This window comes from Caloenas nicobarica, chromosome 22 (genome assembly GCF_036013445.1).
Source record: "Caloenas nicobarica isolate bCalNic1 chromosome 22, bCalNic1.hap1, whole genome shotgun sequence".
NCBI classification, from domain to species: Eukaryota; Metazoa; Chordata; class Aves; order Columbiformes; family Columbidae; genus Caloenas; species Caloenas nicobarica.
This window is the reverse complement of record NC_088266.1, coordinates 2,470,031-2,487,759: the sequence shown is the minus strand read 5'-3', so window position 1 is coordinate 2,487,759 and position 17,729 is coordinate 2,470,031. Positions and strand designations below refer to the sequence as shown.

At 44.1% G+C, this 17,729-nt stretch overlaps 1 protein-coding gene across 6 annotated transcripts in view; it reads left to right on the top strand.

Moving 5' to 3' along the window:
* Window positions 1-17,729, top strand: part of UBR4 (ubiquitin protein ligase E3 component n-recognin 4) — a 74,375-nt gene that overhangs the window by 30,274 nt on the left and 26,372 nt on the right. Inside the window, exons 50-74 of one of the 6 annotated variants that reach the window (XM_065650065.1) lie at window positions 1,023-1,055; window positions 2,197-2,260; window positions 2,745-2,879; window positions 3,530-3,704; window positions 3,936-4,073; window positions 4,525-4,646; window positions 5,016-5,127; window positions 5,642-5,772; window positions 5,912-6,089; window positions 6,275-6,379; window positions 6,886-7,017; window positions 7,694-7,862; window positions 8,584-8,680; window positions 9,108-9,215; window positions 9,676-9,792; window positions 10,922-11,131; window positions 11,811-11,960; window positions 12,642-12,869; window positions 12,983-13,061; window positions 13,508-13,750; window positions 14,656-14,824; window positions 15,428-15,572; window positions 16,234-16,319; window positions 16,820-16,907; window positions 17,032-17,225. In XM_065650065.1, the coding sequence (XP_065506137.1) occupies window positions 1,023-1,055; window positions 2,197-2,260; window positions 2,745-2,879; window positions 3,530-3,704; window positions 3,936-4,073; window positions 4,525-4,646; window positions 5,016-5,127; window positions 5,642-5,772; window positions 5,912-6,089; window positions 6,275-6,379; window positions 6,886-7,017; window positions 7,694-7,862; window positions 8,584-8,680; window positions 9,108-9,215; window positions 9,676-9,792; window positions 10,922-11,131; window positions 11,811-11,960; window positions 12,642-12,869; window positions 12,983-13,061; window positions 13,508-13,750; window positions 14,656-14,824; window positions 15,428-15,572; window positions 16,234-16,319; window positions 16,820-16,907; window positions 17,032-17,225 (3,408 nt within the window). Of the gene's footprint in view, window positions 1-1,022; window positions 1,056-2,196; window positions 2,261-2,744; window positions 2,880-3,529; window positions 3,705-3,935; window positions 4,074-4,524; window positions 4,647-5,015; window positions 5,128-5,641; window positions 5,773-5,911; window positions 6,090-6,274; window positions 6,380-6,861; window positions 7,018-7,693; window positions 7,863-8,583; window positions 8,681-9,107; window positions 9,216-9,675; window positions 9,793-10,921; window positions 11,132-11,810; window positions 11,961-12,641; window positions 12,870-12,982; window positions 13,062-13,507; window positions 13,751-14,655; window positions 14,825-15,427; window positions 15,573-16,233; window positions 16,320-16,819; window positions 16,908-17,031; window positions 17,226-17,729 lie in introns of all 6 variants that reach the window. The other 5 variants (XM_065650063.1, XM_065650062.1, XM_065650061.1 and 2 more) reach the window with 5 other exon arrangements.

The window sequence follows — 17,729 nt, the reverse complement described above, 5'->3', positions numbered from 1 at the left end:
CTTTTTTGTTCTCCGGAGCTCACAAAGTTTAGGCCTCTCTGAGGTTTAAGTTCAGTTTTAAGGAGGAGTTTGTGTGACCTGCTTTAGGCAAGTGGTTCCCAGTAGCTTATTTTACAGCCCGTAGATCTCAGGCTTAAAAAGGACAAAGGAGAAAGTGGTAGTTCCCCCCACCCAAATCCCTGTTGAGAGTCAAACCGTAAGGGTGAGCTGAGCATATATGTAGCAGAAGAGAACTTTTTTTTAATCTCCACCCCGAGCTCATACAGTCTGTGCCGTAAGGGTAGTAGAAAAGCTGGCAAGCTAGCAAGGGTAGGAGGGAAACAGAAAAAAATGAGCATTTTAAGGGATACGCTGCTCGACTCTGAATAAATGGTGGTTAATTTTGTATTAGTGAAATTCTCAGGTAACGGTTCGGGGCGTGAAGTGGCCGTTACATCCTGCTCAAGGGCCCGTTTGGCCATCCTTTAATGTTTTCTCTAAGAGTTACAGGATTTTTTCCTGTGCTGCTGAATTTCTCTTTTTTCCCCTTTCTCTGCTGTGACATCTCCACAAGGTGTCCCTCTCTGTGCAGACTTGCTGTCTGGTTTGCCAAAGCCATGGGATTATATTGTAAAAGCTCAGAATCAATTATTCTTTTTATTTTTGCTTACGTGTTACGGAATGCAGCACGGTTACCTTATAAAGGGCCTCTTGAGTAGGAGCAGCTAACGGCAGGCGAGAGGCAGTTTTCCTTCCCGAAGTTTGGTGTCTGTTCTTCAAATTTAACCTTCAGTGGTGCTTTAAGCGACGCACTCGGCTTCTCTGCGCTAGGTGGCCTGGGTCTCCTGCATTTATTTTGCTATTAGGCAAGTGTCTGCTGCCCAGATAGAAAGAAGCGTGCTTAGATTTACTGTATATAGCGCTATCCAGCTTCCTGATTTTCCCATTTAATTTGCCTTTTGCTTAGAATGTGTTCTAGGGAGATTTTCTGTGAGCTTTACACATTATTATTTTTTTTTTCCTTTTTCTTTGCTCCCCCAAAGTTCTGAAACTGAGTCCCTAACCACCCTGGACCGGTTAGTATGCCATCCTTTTCTCTGCACGAATGAGTGTGTGTCAGAGAGACAGAACAAGATGTGGCTTTTGTTGACTGGTTTTTTTTTTGTTCGTTTGTTTTCCGAGTGACATTTGCTTCTTTACATTCTGGTCATTGCATGGCAGATGGTTTAGCGAAATGTAAAGATGAGGCGGTTTGCAGATTTTTGCTGTATACAACGCAACTGTTGCTTGTTTGACAGGCTCCTCTTTTCACTTTGTTCCCTCCTTGCGTCTTTTTATCCCACTTATTTCCCCTACTGGCTTTCTGGAGGGTGGCTGCGGGTAGGGGAATGTCATGTTATTCATCTCCATCAGACCAGACAATTGTTTCTTCTCCCTCGTATCCAACCCTACGCTGTTATTTCTCCCTTTAATGCTTTCCCTCCCCTCCTTTTTCCTATATTCTCGCACTGCTCCTTCTGGTGTGTCAGATGGCATTTCAGGTAGTTCTACCACAAGGCATGAAGTGGTAGATTTGGGGGAGGTCCGGCACTTTGCCGCGAGTTATAAATAAGGTTTTCCCTCGGCGGCAAGCATTTTACTAGCCTGCCTTCCCACTGTCAAACACTTGGACTTCAGCATCTCTTGCTTGGGTCATACCCAGTGCTCCGAGCTAATTCTCCTCCGCAATATTTTGTGCTGAAACTCCAAATTGGAAAGAGCGACCTGTGTGAAAATAGCAAGCGAGTAGAATCTTGCTCCCTTAGAAAAGTCGGTTACGCTTTTTCCCATGTGTCATACGAACCCTTGATCTGCAGTCGTATGTACGTCTGTGGGCATGGTGAATTGGTACTGTCAAGACAATCCAAGTTATCCCTGCTGCAGGCTGCGTAAGGAAATGTTTTATCCTCTTTGGGAGAGAAAAGCCCCTGTCTTTCAGCTGTGGATTATTAAAGCAGTCCTAAGTTTGTCTGTGAGCGTGAGCCAGGTTTAACTCTGGTCTGTAACACAATGAAATGATATGCATGGTGCCTGTGGCAGGTTTTATCATGCTTTGATTTTGTATTTGGCATTCGTTAGCTGTCTCTGAGCTACTCGTGACTGTAGCCCGCATAAAGCAAAGTGCTAAGGAGAGGGAAGGGTTGCTGTACTCAAGCCTGCTTTCCTTTCTCCCTCCAGGCTAGTAGTGAGTTCTTTAGAAGCGCTGGAAAGCTGCTTTGCTGTAGGACCAGTCAACGAGAAGGCAAGTAACTTTCTGAATACATTCTGGAGCTTTTAGAGCTGGGGGAGGAGGGGCGAGATCAGCAGCACCTCCTGCAGCCCTGGGGGCCTGATACGGAAGAGAGTCGCATCCGTTTTGCTCAGAGCGCTGATCTGAAAGTTGACTTAGCGAAAAGCATTTGAAACTAGTTTAGAATGACAATTGGCATTTGCATTTATTGCTGGTGGGATTTTTGTGCTGTAGAGTGACCTCGTTTACAGAAACAGCAGGGTGTAGAAGCCCGTAAATCTCAGAATGACTTTTCTTGTGTAGACGTGTGAAATGTTCCTTAAATGTCAACTAATAAATTGAGGAGGCTATCAAAACAGCGTTGAAGGAAGGGAGAAACGTTGCATGCACAGTGTAAAGAGGGGAGGGAGCTGCAGGTATGCCGAGAAATCAGACTCACGCATCACCTTAATGGCAAATGTACTGAAGAATGTTTTGTGTTTGTTCTTTGGAGCAGGAGAAAAATAAGATGGCAGCTCAGGAACTGGCTACTATGCTGCTGTCCATGCCAGCTCCTGCCAGCGTCCAGCAGCAAACCAAGAGCCTTTTGGCTAGCTTGCACACCAGCCGCTCAGCGTACCATAACCACAAGGTAACACAGATTTCAACGTCTCCTGTCACCTGCCACTTCACGGTTGAGGTGCAACACACCCCTGGAAAGCCCTTCCTCCATGCAGCATAAACCTGCTGGCTAATTTTCCTTTGGTTCCTGCTGCTTGCCTTGCTGGCTCTGTGTTTCATCACAGCTTCACTATTTAAAATGCTTTTTTTTTTTGTGGTGGGAAATAATGTGAGTTAATCTAGAGGAATCGGGATCTTGAAACATGTGAAATTTGTTTGCAAACTGTGTCCGTAGCTCTGGTTTCTACTTCCACAGGCATCTGGCTTAGGGTGATAGGACAATACTAGGGCAGGTGGTGGTTAAAGCATACGCTGACATAACTGCAGCGGATGCACAGGTGCCTGCAGACAGCCGGTGCTACCCGCTGGAATGGTTATGGTTATACTCTGGTCTTTCCATCCGCATTTAAGCCTGAGGGGAAGAAAATGTGAAAATCCATTCTCAAGCCAGATTCCTTGGTGACTTTTTAATATTAGTTGTCCTTCCTAGATGACATCGGCCAAGAGTTAAAGCAGCAAGTACCAGATTTCCCTGGGATCTGTCCTGTGGTTGTATTTCCGTTGCCTTGTTGTGCTCCTGTCTGTTGTTTTTCTTGACCTACGTTATCTTTCGCTTCACAGGATCAAGCATTGTTAAGTAAAGCCATTCAGTATTTGAGTTCCTCAACCAAAGAAGGAAAAGACCTTGATCCTGAAGTGTTTCAGAGGTTGGTCATCACTGCTCGGTCCATTGCTATTATGAGACCCAACAATCTGGTCCATTATACGGAATCCAAGCTGCTGCAGTTGGAAACAGGTACAGAAGTCTGGCTTTTTCTACAGCTTTCTCTTGTGGTATATGAACATGTCTTGGGGTATCTGGTTCAGTGTGACAGGGATTGTATTTGACATATTTAGGCCTGTGGTAGTCCTTGTACTGAGGACATCAGACCCTCCGACAAAAGCCATTTCAAGTAAACTCGGCGTTATCCTGCTCATTAACATTTTCCCCTGCACATACCTGACAACTGTTTTTTAACCTGTACAGAGAACGAAGAAGGGCAAGAGGCCCAGAAACACGCTGAAGGAGATGGCTGCACATTTATTACCCAGCTGGTCAACCACTTCTGGAAGCTACACGCATCAAAACCCAAAAACGCCTTCCTTGCTCCTGCCTGCTTGCCAGGTGAACTAGCTCTTCTTTCACTGTTGTAAAGCTGCTGTGTTTTGAAGGAGCCTCTTTTAAGCTTGTAAACAGAGAAAATTACTTGTTCCAAACAAGGCTTAAGGTGTTAATGATGCAATGAATGCTTTTTAAGTTGTATCTCCTCTAATACTTTTGATCAAAAGTACGTGTGTTGTGCTAGTAAGAAGGGACTGGTGATTGATTTATTCACATTTGACTTCATGGATGGTGTTAGAGACTGTTCAGTGGTGCTGGTATATGGCGTGCACAATATTCCATTAGGCAGCCAAGACTGGTGCGTAACCTCATTTTGGATTGAAACTTCCATGTATTTGTGGTGCAAATATTGTACCCTGAAGTCTACAAACTAAACGTGCTTCCTGCAGTGTCTCACTCTCTGTGCTGAAATGGAAAGATCATTGATTACAGTCCTACTTTTCTTCCTCCTTAGGTCTCACTCACGTTGAAGCCACAGTCAATGCGTTGGTGGATATTATTCACGGATACTGCACGTGTGAGCTGGATTGTATCCATACGGCATCCAAGATCTACATGCAGATGTTACTTTGCCCGGTATGGAATCTTGCTTTGTTCTGCTTCAGCCTATAGTGCTGGTAATATCACAAGAATTAAATAAAGGTAGAATGATAATACGTAGTATGGATACAAAATAGAGGCATGCAGCCAAAACCAGACAGCAGAATTGAATGAAGGAGAAATTTCTCTCCTTATACTTTAGTAATGCTTGTGATGTGGTGCCTGTGGAATGATGAGTGTTGCTTTACTGCTGGGGGAAACAGGGAGTTGAGAAATTGGGCAGTGACATGTTTTACATGAATCAAGACCAACAGAGTCACAAGTGTATTTTTAGCTGTCTTTCCAAATACTGTGAATAAGCACTTAAAGTTTAAGAAGTTTCATGATGAACTATTAACCCTCTAGGATCCTGCAGTGAGCTTTTCTTGCAAACAAGCTTTGATCAGAGTGCTGAGACCAAGGAACAAGCGGAGACACGTCACCTTGCCGTCCTCCCCTCGGAGCAACACTCCTATGGGTATGCAAGATCCGTTCGTCTTTGCCTTTAATTGAGCATGAGCTAATTTATTTGTAAGAAAAACAATAGTCTTTTAAATGGGGCTAAAACTAGTCTTTCTCCTTTCTTTTCCTTTCCACTCTCTTGCCCACTAGCCCCTCTTGATTTTTAATAAACAATCATGTCTTCTTTTGATATTCTGGGATTCAAAGAGGAGATCTCTCCAGGATATTCCCCTTTCAGTGACAGGGAAATCTGATTATTTTATCTAGAGAGTAGTAATCCAGACTGTCTTAGTATTTCTGTGCTTATTTCCAAGTCCTTATAAATCATAATAAAGATGTGTCCAGGCCAAAATTCGGGTATCAGATCTCCATCCGAGAGATACTTTTTTAGCATGGACGTGAATTATAGTTGTCCTGGAATCTGTTTAGTAACTGGGGACAGCTTAGGTTTTTCTCCAGCATTATTTACTGTGTTCATGAAGATGAAAAATAGGAAGAGCATATTTGTGAGTGAATTCTTTGTAACTTAGGAGATAAGGATGACGACGATGATGACGACGCAGAAGACAAGCTGCAGAGCTCTGGGATAGCAAATGGCGAGCACATCCGACAGGAAAGCCAGGAGCAAAGCGAAGTTGATCACGGGGACTTCGAGATGGTGGTAAGTCCAGAGTGTGTCTATTCTGGAGCCTTTTAAGTATGTTGGGTACTTGAGTTTAATTTCATTATGATGAATGAGTTTGTAGTGCTCCATTTGGTGGTGGTTTGGTGAAACCTCTCGCTGTGTTTTCTCTCCGTAGTCTGAATCTATGGTTTTGGAGACTTCTGAAAATGTGAATAATGGGAACCCTTCTCCCCTGGAGGCTCTTCTGGCCGGAGCGGAGGGTTTCCCTCCTATGCTGGATATTCCCCCAGATGCAGATGATGAAACAATGGTGGAACTGGCTATTGCCCTGAGCCTGCAGCAAGATCAGCAAGGTAAGATGTCGGCATTATTGGTGGTCAAAAAGGTAAAGAGAATATGAGGAGACTGGGAAGGAAGCAGAGAAGAAGCTGTTGATGTCACCACAACCAAGTGAATGTAGAAATATATAGAGAAGGCCACAATTAATGTAATTCTCTCATAGAAATACACTCGTTATTTGGTTTTTTTCTTCTTGCAGGGAGCAGCAGTAGCGCACTTGGACTTCAGAGCTTAGGGCTGTCTGGCCAAGCACCCAGCTCATCTTCCCTTGACGCCGGAACGCTGTCAGATACAACAGCATCAGGTAACTGTTCACTGCGAGGAATCAGCTTTTTCAATTTTGACGTAAATAATGACTTAAAAATTGTTTATAAATACAGTTTTGAAGAACCGATTATTACGATTGGCTTCATGTATTTTTGGTAGCCTATTTGTGGCCTCTTCCTGCTTTGATGGACTTTCTTTATAGACTTCTGAGGAAATTATTTCCTCCTCTTAAAGCAGACAAAATAAATCGTAGACTCTTTTTCCTTTTGTGTTTATAAACAACCAGACATTGTTCTTCAAGTAACTTATATAATTGTCTATTTGATGAGGAGGTTTCCTTCTCCAGGTATCTCCCCTCCACTGCTTTTAGCAGGCTTAAATGTACCAATGGACACTTCTAATTTCTCTTTTGATTTGTACTTGAATATTGACACAAAAAAGACAAATATCTGTGGCTCTTCTTTTGTAGCATGTGCTTCTTTTGAAGTTCTATCAAGGCAGTGTTTTTACTTGTAACAGCTCTCTTTATTCTCTTAGCTCCAGCGTCTGATGATGAAGGCAGCACAGCTGCGACGGACGGCTCGACTCTTCGCACTTCGCCCGCAGACCACGGTGGGAGCGTGGGCTCCGAGAGCGGGGGCAGCGCCGTGGACTCTGTAGCTGGGGAGCACAGCGGTGAGTATCTATCTCTTGCTGCACCGGTGTCTCTACATCATTTTTCTACTGTCGTAGGACTTTACCAAGAGTGAGAGGGGGTGGGTAATCACTGGCAAAGAAGAATCTCAGTTCCAAACAGGCGACACCACTTTATGGTTACTGCCAAAGTGCCGTACACACTGAATATTTGCTCACTTTTTGTAGCTTTCGAGAAGTGTGGAGTCTGCAGTAATTTTTGCTGGCCTGTCATAACAGAATGCAGTAGCCTAGAGCAAGACTGAAACAGTTCGCTATACTGGCGGATAAGTTTATGTGAGATAGAATTAATTGATTTCTTTTTTGGTTTTGTGCTTGGGACTGATACCTAGGTAAAACTAATCACAGACTTTCATAAAAAAATTCTGTTTGCACTGCCCATCCTGTATATAACACACCCCTTCTGACTCTGTTTAAATTACTGCTGCAGAGCTGATTCATTTCGGGCCACACAGACGAGGCTGGCGAAGAAAAGAATGCGAGGGGTGTTAAGTTGCATCCGTAGAAACGACTCTCTTGTAGATTTATGAAGATAGCCAAACCCACTGTCTCCTTAGAACTGTAATTCCAAAGGATAGCTCAGCTGTGAAGCAGGCGAGAGGCATGTTTGATTGTGCTGACATTTTTCCCTTTTTTATTTTTCTTTTTTCTTTTCCAGTGTCTGGCCGTAGTAGCGCCTATGGGGACACGACAGCTGAGGGCCACCCTGCTGGGCCCGGCAGCGTCAGCTCGAGCACGGGCGCGATCAGCACAACCACAGGCCAGCAAGAGGGAGACGGTTCGGAAGGGGAAGGGGAGGCAGAGGGAGACGTCCACACCAGCAACAGGTGAGGGGCTTGATTTTCCTCTTAGAGATCAGCACATCTGGGCTGCAGCGTCATCGTTTATAAAGGAGTGAGCTGTAGGTGTTGAAATCTGTGCTGTATGATTTGACTCTGTTGGATAGTAAAAATCTAAAGTCAGAAATGTAGAACAGAGCAAACTGCTATTGCAAAATGCCTCCATCTGCGCGTTCGCCACGTAATGTGTTACAAATACCTAATGTGTGTCCCACAAAACCGCTGCCTGTACGTAGTGATGAAAAAAATCCTGCGTGAGTTTAGTAAACAGTGGAATCACTCAAATCTACAGCTTGGGAGCTTGTGAAATTCAGCGTTAGGAAAAAATGATGTGCAAGAGTGCAAAGCGCTTTTGGAAAGATCTGCAGTTTTTCATTCTGGGGGAACAGATGCTCTGGTTCGTTTTTACAGTGCAGCTTGGAACGGATTTGTAGTATCTGTTTCTAGACAGTTGAATTCTCCAGGTTGTCATGGCAGGCAGTGTAGATCTGAAGTGAAGTCGGCAGAGTTGCTCTGCATCTTTGACATCACTTGGCTGCGAATTCCAAGGGAGTCCACTCCTGTCTACACTGATTTGACGACCTGAGGATTCCATCACGCTCTGAATTTATGTGGCAAACTGCAGCGTTCCGTCGATAACCCTGCTGGGTCTAATTTTTCTTGTGATTTTATCTGAAGTCCTTCGTTTCTGATTCCTGCCTTCTGACAGGCTGCACATGGTCCGACTGATGCTGCTGGAGAGGTTGCTGCAGAACTTACCTCAGCTGAGGAACGTTGGAGGAGTCCGGGCCATTCCGTACATGCAGGTAACTGAGGAGAGCTCAAGAGTTTAAGCCTTAATAAAACTGTTATTCACTACTGCTGCTGGGTTTCTGTTCGCGCCTGCTTTTCCCTTTGTCTTTCCTGCATAATCATAGTGTTTGAGTCCAAATCTGAAGTGTTTGCTCGGTTGCACAGCATTCCTTACCGCTAGATTTTTGCTGGATGTTTCCTAGGTTTTCTCGATGTGGGGTTAACTGGCTGAGGAGCCTAAGAGCTAAAATCATTGAGCTCCAATGGATTTGGGAAGGTCTTTTTATTTTTTTTTTTCTCATATTAGGGTATGATGGTGCAGGCAGAATTTGGGAAAGAGCATAACTAAGAAAATCTGCAGCGGATTTGTGAAAAATGATCTGTATTTATCTTGAAAACATGGAACCCGCTTTCTATTAATTCTCTGACTTCTATTCCCAGGTTATTCTGATGCTCACAACAGACCTAGATGGAGATGACGAGAAAGACAAGGGAGCTTTGGATAACCTTCTGTCCCAACTGATCGCAGAACTGTGCATGGACAAAAAGGTGAGCTGTAGTATGAGCGCACATGCCTCAATTTGCTCCTTCTGGACACGGCTTCTTCCCATGGAGGAATTAACTGCACAGGAGTCACGGAAACACATCGCTGTCCGGATGTGTCCAGGCAGTTTATTTGTCTTGGCTCACTTCACAAAGTACAAAACAAATGGTGTAACTCTCACTCTTTTCCTGGTTCTGACATCCACAAGTGAGCATGAAAGTTGTTTTACTTGAATTCAACTCTTAAAACAGGCATGATCAATGATGCATAATTAACATATATACCTTTCCATTTGTGTTCTCTGGCATCCAGGCCACTGTCCACCCTTATATTTGTGCTGCTTTTTTAGTATTACTACTTGAGCTTAAATTAGAAATGCTTCAGGAGGATCAGAACACTGACATTTAGATGCTTAGGACAATGTGCTCGTTTCTGTAACTAAGCAAGCGAGCTCTCTCCTTGCAGGATGTGTCCAAGAAAAACGAGCGCTCTCCTGTGAATGAAGTGCACTTGGTGGTTATGAGGCTGCTGAGTGTGTTCATGTCCCGAACGAAGTCAGGATCCAAGTCTTCCATTTGTGAGGTACAGTCTTCAAGTCCCTTTGTCAGGGGGATGATGTGGTTGGGGGCCTTTTGTTCCTCAAAGATGGTTGAAAACTGAACAACAGTTAAAAGTGCTGTGGAAAAAACATATGAAGAATCTGTAATGTTACTTGACACTTCTGAAAAAAAACTCTTTGAAACTCAGAGTGGAGGAAACCAACATTTAAAGACGACTGGATTCATTTGTGCGCGGTTTCTGAGAGAGCTGAAGGCAGCACATTAATGATGTTATTTTAAGAGTCTAGCGCATTTTTTTCCTTGCATCTTACTGGTGCCGAAGGGGTTAAAGAGGATTTGTAATGTGATTATTGGAAAGCAATATGCTGCTGTGTCAACGTAAAAGTCGCTAAGAGGATTCCTTAGATATTTGTTGCTAAAAGGTACAGTAATAAGGCATAAAAAGCAGTATGTGTGGTGGGAAGGAGATTAATAAAAAAGCATAGAGGTTAAAAAATTTAGTCTGAACTGCATCAAATTTTAATGAGCTTATGAGCTGTGGGGTTTGTTTGGATTTACAGGGCTGCTTTAATAGTTTTATTTACAGTAGCTTTTTCTCCAGTCTTTGTTATTCACTTGAGCTTCCCACAGAAATCAAAGCCCGTCGTCTTGCAGAATGCAGGTGGAGCAGTACCTGGGTGGAGCAGAGCCTCTGAGCGGCATCTGCAACAGCGACTCTTTCTCTACCAGAATTCACCTCCAGCTGGCCAAATCCCAGAGAAACAAAGAGAATCCCAACTTTTTTTTTTTTAAAAGAGGAAGAAGGAAAAAAAAAAAAAAAGAGGAAAAAAAGCCCTAGTCGTCTAATCCATAGCAGAGTGGCCTCTGGCACATGTGTCGAGGGGAGATTAGACTTAAGAGGAGATTTTATTTGTTTTCCTTTACTAAGCGCTTGTTCAAAAGAGTCTCTGGAAATATTTGAGTTGCTTTTCATAAGCACCAAAAAAAAAACCCCAAAACCCCAACCTCAAACAAACCCCAAACTTTAAAAGCTGCCTGTAAAGTTTCGTAAAAACCCGCTCTCCTATCCATCCTGATTCTCACAGCTTCCCCTGCTCTCCCGACACTGTGCTTCTCAGGTGCTTTTCTAATCCGTGTCCTCTTGGTTTCAGTCCTCCTCCCTCATCTCCAGTGCCACTGCTGCTGCCTTGTTGAGCTCTGGTGCTGTCGACTACTGTCTGCATGTGCTGAAGTCTCTGCTGGAGTACTGGAAAAGCCAGCAGAACGACGAGGAGCCTGTAGCCACCAGCCAGCTCCTGAAACCTCACACGACTTCTTCTCCCCCTGACATGAGCCCTTTTTTCCTCCGTCAGTACGTGAAGGTGAGTCCTGCACGATGCTGTTCACGTTACGCAACCTGCATTAAAAGGCTGTGGCACAGAAGCAAATGAAAGCATCTTTCCCTTAGTAGTGCAATTAGAATCCATTCCCTTAGCGTGTCGTTACAACTAGGATTGCTCTGAGTTCTCTGATGGGGACAACTCTGTCACTATTTCTGGTTTCTGCTGTCACTGTTTCTGGTTGAAGTGTTTAATCTTCCTGGAGGGAAGCTGCTCCATCGCGTGACTCCTTTTGCTTGGCAGGCAGAATTTCTGAAGCACCGCTGCTTACTGTGGCAAGGAGGTCAAGCAGTCAGTGGGGATTTCTACGCAAAACCCCAGACTTGTTCAACCACCCTGGTACCTTTATGCAGCTGAGGGCTGGGGGGGCTTTGATATATGTACAGGTGCAGTGAAAAAAGCCTATTTAAATGTAAGAATGTCTCCTAAGTTGAAAGCTCATTATATAAATGCCTCATTACTACAGACCAGCTTACTCTGTGGTAATCGTTAAGTTACGGGTTTGTCGGCTTATTTTTATTTTTCGGGAGCTGTTCTTCTGGCTGCAAAGGTGCAGAAGAGTTTCGTTTTTAGAAAATCAATAAATGTACCCTGCAGCTTGTCATGACGTGATGCTGGGAGTGTTCAGTGCCAGAGCCTGATGGATTGCTCTTGTTTTCAGGGTCACGCTGCAGATGTTTTTGAGGCCTACACTCAGCTCCTGACAGAGATGGTACTGCGCCTGCCCTATCAGATCAAGAAGATTGCGGACACAAACTCTCGCATCCCACCTCCCATCTTTGATCACTCCTGGTTCTACTTTTTGTCTGAAGTAAGTGAGAACGTGATAAACCTATGAATTTTAACAAAAAAAATCTGGTAATGTTACCTTTCGTGGGAGAGATGAGCTTTTGTAGGACTGATCTCGGATTTTCTACCCCTTGAAAGAGGGTGAACTCTTGGCTTTGTTTTACTCCTGTTGAACAGGAATCTGTTAGAAAGCACATGTGAAGAATAAGATTGCTATTATTTCGTGTAACTCAATGTTTGCTGCCAGAAAACTCCAATAGAAAGCCTTCTCTGAGCCAGTACAATGTAACATCATGCTCTGCTGTTGGTACTTGAATTAGTCTTTAAAATAAATCAGTAAGATATTTGGAGTTTCTCTTTTCAGTTCCTTTGTTTGTATATCTTCCTACTTGAGATAACAGTTTGCACAGGTTTGGGGAAGGATTTCTTAATTAGGCTTGATTAGTTTTTTATTTGAGGTCACAGATGACAAAGAATGGTTTTCAGAAGTGGTTTCATAATTGCTCAGGATGCTGCAGTGTTGCTGTGCAGTGTTTCTTCTGCCTGTGACTTGTTTCTGTGGGTGACTTCACGATACCTTAAAGCTGAGAGATCGATGCATCTCCCCTATCTTTTCTTTCTGTAAGAAAACACATTGTATTTTTGTGCAGGTTGCCTACTGCTGAGTTCACAGTGCTGATGTTGTAGGCTTTTCTTTGTCTAGTACCTGATGATCCAGCAGACTCCATTCGTGCGCCGCCAAGTCCGCAAGCTTTTGCTCTTTATCTGCGGATCGAAGGATAAATACCGCCAGCTCCGAGACCTTCACACCTTGGACTCTCACGTTCGTGGAATCAAAAAGCTCCTGGAAGAGCAAGGCATTTTCCTTCGTGCCAGCGTGGTCACAGCGAGCTCAGGCTCTGCCCTGCAGTATGATACTTTGATCAGCTTGGTAAGGAAAAGTGTGCCGCTGTACTAGGAAAAAGTGTAGGTTGCATTTATGTAAGATTGTCAGTAATAGAAATACTGTCGTGGTGTTTAATCCTGTCCCGTTGTGCCTTTCAGATGGAACATTTAAAGGCTTGTGCCGAGATCGCCACGCAGCGAACAGTAAACTGGCAGAAGTTCTGCATTAAAGATGACTGTGAGTTCTTCCTTGGAGGGTATTTGAGGGAGCAAAGAGGGGATGCATTACACGTTTGGTTTGAATCAAGGCTTCTCAGATGGGGAAACTCAGCAGAGAAGGGGGCACACAGCTGAGAGTTTTGAGTAGGACTGAACAGTTTCCAGTACTAATTATTAGTGCTCTAATTGCATCCGTTCCCGAGCTAAGAGCACAATGTGGTGTGACTTACAAGAACAGGAGTAAGAGATCTGTGCTCTCCTGCTTGCATCGCCCTCGTCTCAGTGTGTAATTTGGGATGAACCACTTTACCTTGGTGCACTCAGATGTTCTGCTTCTATAGTGTAGCAACAAGAGGGTTCTGCAAGGTTGTGGGATGGTCCTTGTCATGTTCAGAGGGTTCTTTGTTTGGGGCTGGGTTTTTTTCTTTCCTGCAGACTTCAAAGATTTTCTTCTTCTCTCTGCAGCAGTTCTGTACTTCCTCTTCCAAGTCAGCTTCCTGGTAGACGAAGGAGTGTCGCCGGTTCTCCTGCAGTTGCTGTCTTGTGCTCTGTGTGGCAGCAAAGTGCTGTCTGTAGCTTCATCCTCCGGATCATCGAGCGCATCTTCCACCGCTGCTCCCGCGGCTTCGGGCTCTGGGCAGCCAGCAGCACAGAGCAAATCCTCCACTAAAAAGAGCAAGAAAGAAGAAAAGGAAAAGGAGCGAGAGGGTGAGCTGCAGCTGTGCTGGTTTTAGGGGTGCAGTCTGCTCCTCTCAGCCCTTCTTGTTTCTGTTTTGAGAGGACTGCTTGCTTCTTGTTGTGATAAAGCCACTGTTGTGAAATGGTCGTGGATCGTGGCAGGGACACCTGCAGACTTCAACAATTAGGAGAGAAGAGCAGTTTTATTATATGTAGGTTGGAGGGGGACAAAGATGAAGCAGTATACCCTAAGAGCTGGGGAGGAAATGAAGTGCTGAGTATATCCCAAACCCACTGTATTTATTAACTTGAGTGGGTTTTTGGTTATCTAATGGTAATTGCCTATTCCAGTGACCACCTGGCTTCCACCTAACTTGCTGGACCTGGGTTGCAGGTGGTTGAAATGCCCATGGGAATTAAAACAAGAACTAGAGCTGCACACCCAGCTCTGTTCTTCAGTGGTTATGTTCAGACTTGATTCCTCTGTCTGACTTGTAAGCTGTGCTGGAGCCAGGGCTGCTGCTTAATGGATATCCAGAGTCCTGGGAAAGTAATTAAGCTTTCCTATAAAAGTCACAGGCATACATTCTCTCTTGGCTTTTGTTCAAGAAACTATTTTGGCTTTGTCTCAGATGATTCTCTGAGAGGCTTTTCACTGCCACATGGTTGATACTTCTCTTTTTATCACGATTCGTAGCACATATCAAGTCCTTACTGGCAAGTACTCCAGCAGTTTTCTTCTGCATTAATCAGGAGTACTAGCTTATTTTCTTCTAAAAAAAAAGAAACATTAAACGTGCTTGTTGCCTGAAACGCAGTAATTTGTCCCCATTATCCTCTCACTATGATCTGTAAAATATGAAGCTGGGTTGCCTGTGAGCTACTCCATTCATCTGCTTTCTTATGCTTTTCTTCTGCCCCCCGGTGTCCCTTAGGCGAGAGTTCGGGCAGTCAGGAAGATCAGCTGTGCACAGCTCTGGTGAACCAGCTGAACAAGTTTGCTGACAAGGAGACCCTCATTCAGTTCCTGCGCTGCTTCTTGCTGGAGTCCAACTCTTCGTCGGTGAGATGGCAGGCGCACTGCCTGGCGCTCCACATCTACAGGTGAGCCGGGACGGAGCCTCGGGCCTGGCTCTGCTAAGCCAGGCTCAGCTCAGATACGGAGAGATGAAAAAGCTCTGTCCTTGTGGAAGAGTTAATGCTTGAGCTTCTGTCCTGAAGGACATTGAAGCTTGCAAACGATTGCATCCCCTTGAATTGCTCACACTACGTTGCAGTTATTGGGGCCGGAGGTAGAAATTATGACTTTTCTGTTACTCGTCAACTTTTGAGTTATCATCTGCGTGTTATTTCTGTCTGCGGAATCTGGCTCCTGACATCTACAGGAGTAGGTACTTGTGGGAGAGTGAATTTGTGAGGCAGATGCAGACTCGTACAGTTAAAAGTTGGGAGTTGTGTAGGGAAGGGCACGTTTCAGGGTGCTGAACTCCTTCAGAACTCTTCAGTTGCTGCAGGACAGCTGCTTTCATTACAGAGAGCGCCAGTGGCAAGAAGCAATGAGACTTAACTCTGCACTGTGATGTATAGCAAAAAAGTTTCCAGATTTAGTGAACTGTAGCATGCATTTTCTTTTTGATTTAGATTGTGTGCCGTGCAGGCAATATAGCCATCTTTGCAAGCCTAATAGATACTTAATCCATTTAACAGGAATTCTAACAAGTCTCAGCAGGAATTACTGCTGGATCTCATGTGGTCAATCTGGCCAGAACTTCCAGCCTATGGAAGAAAAGCTGCCCAGTTTGTAGATCTCCTGGGATACTTCTCTCTGAAAACACAGCAGACCGAGAAAAAGGTACGGTGTCATTCAGAAAAGGAGGAGCAGCATTCCCTCTCCTCCTGCTACCTGTGAGTTGTGTTAGTGTTTGATTATGATACAGCTGGGACAGATTTTCTGTCAAAAGAGCTTCTGGTGGAAATTTTTTTTGGTTCCCAAAATCTGTTTTAAAAGGCAGGGTCCTTAAAAAATTGGTGAGTGTGCGTTTCTTTTAATTTAGAAGAAGACTTCTTTTCCACAGGGAGCCTTTGTGGGAAAATAACATTTATCTGCTAGCTCTAACTTACAGATGTTTGATATTTTAGCTCCTAGAAATCTTTTGTAACCACAACTTCTGTACAAAGGAAGTTATAGGATTTCTTAGGGGACCAGCAGGCTTGGGAACAAATAATTTAGACACACTGGTACTTGTATGTGTGCGTTTAAAGAGCTGGGAATGCCTTACAAATCTTGGCAGGCACTTGCAGTGATTTGCTGACAAATAGCACTGTTATTGTGGTAAAGGTCTAATTTTAGGATCTATTACATTCCTGGGTAGTGATTTAACCACATAAATTCCTCTGGGTGTAGTACATGCGTCTTCTGGGGGACGTGGAACGCCATAAGATGAGATATCTTTATGTCTTTGTAGCAATAAAGAAAATGTTGAGCAGACAACATTGTCCTAATTGTGTTTCAGTTGAAGGAATACTCCCAAAAGGCCGTGGAGATCCTCCGGACTCAAAACCACATTCTTACCAACCACCCTAACTCCAACATTTACAAGTGAGTTACTTCTGACTTTGATCCATTTCACTAAAGAGCTTTTCAGCTGCGATCCATGGGGGAATACGCAATTCTTCTAATAAAATCGCGGTGGAGGAAGGACCCCTACTGAGACTGCACGCTTGCTGCAGCTGGCCTGGGGAGGATCGCACGTTCCTTTCTGCAGGCTGAAAAACATGACATTCCGTGTGCTATCAGCTTTAGCTTTTTTTGCTTTAATTTTTTGTAAATGTTACAAAATATTAGCAACAATTGGAGAATATAGACTTGCAGAATTAAGCGTTGTGTTTCTAGTCATACCTTGGCTGTTGATAATTATACTAAAATGCTGCCTAGTGAAGAACAATCATTTTCAACGGGCTTTATATTGTAACGTTTCTGTTACTAAACCTGGGCCCGGGGACTACAGGTAACTGCAACTATTCTGCTTGAATGGCTTGTGTTTAAATCACGTTGAATGCCAAATATTACATGTGTCAGTGTTCTTCCCCTCATTCCAGCACGCTGTCTGGGCTGATGGAATTTGATGGCTACTACCTGGAGAGCGATCCTTGCCTCGTCTGCAACAACCCAGAGGTGCCCTTCTGTGTAAGTAACTGCTGTTCTCAAACCCAGAGATCCCAGCCGTTTACAGCAGTGTGATTTGCTGCATTTCTGAGTTTTTTGGGATGTTAATCTTATAAGCAACGTGTCCTTGTTTGTGTCTTCTCAGTACATCAAGCTTTCCTCCATCAAAGTGGACACACGTTATACCACCACCCAGCAAGTGGTGAAGCTCATTGGCAGCCACACCATCAGCAAGGTGACCGTGAAGATCGGAGACCTGAAACGCACTAAAATGGTGCGAACCATCAACCTCTATTACAACAACAGGACAGTGCAAGCCATAGTGGAGCTGAAAAACAAGTAAGTTCCTTCACATTTGCTGTGTGCACGAGTCTCTGAATTTAACGTTACGGTTTCTCGTGAGGCATCTGGCTTCTTGTTTTAGGTCGCTTTCCTTCTTAGCCTATTACACCCACTGTGAGTGGGATTGCTCTGAATCTCCTACAAGAAATTGTTGGAGAAAAGATCCCAATTTCACTTAGGGCTTGAAAATATGCCTGTGAAATTTGTATATGCAAACTTTGTACAGGTTCAGTTTTAAGCACCTGGCTTAATTTTGTGGAAACCAGTATTAAAACCAAGAGCACCTCCTGGAGAGTTTGACACTGAAAGGGATTTGGAGGTTGCAGCGTGGCCAGAAATGCAAGAAGTGTTAATATTACTTGTTTGAAGCCATATAGTAGAATTAAAATTAGAAGTTGGATGGCCTAGCTCTCAGTTGCTGCTTTACCCATGAAAAATGGCTCCTTTTCAATATATCGCTCAGTCTGGAGCCAGTTCTGCTTATATGCTTTCCCTTCTTAC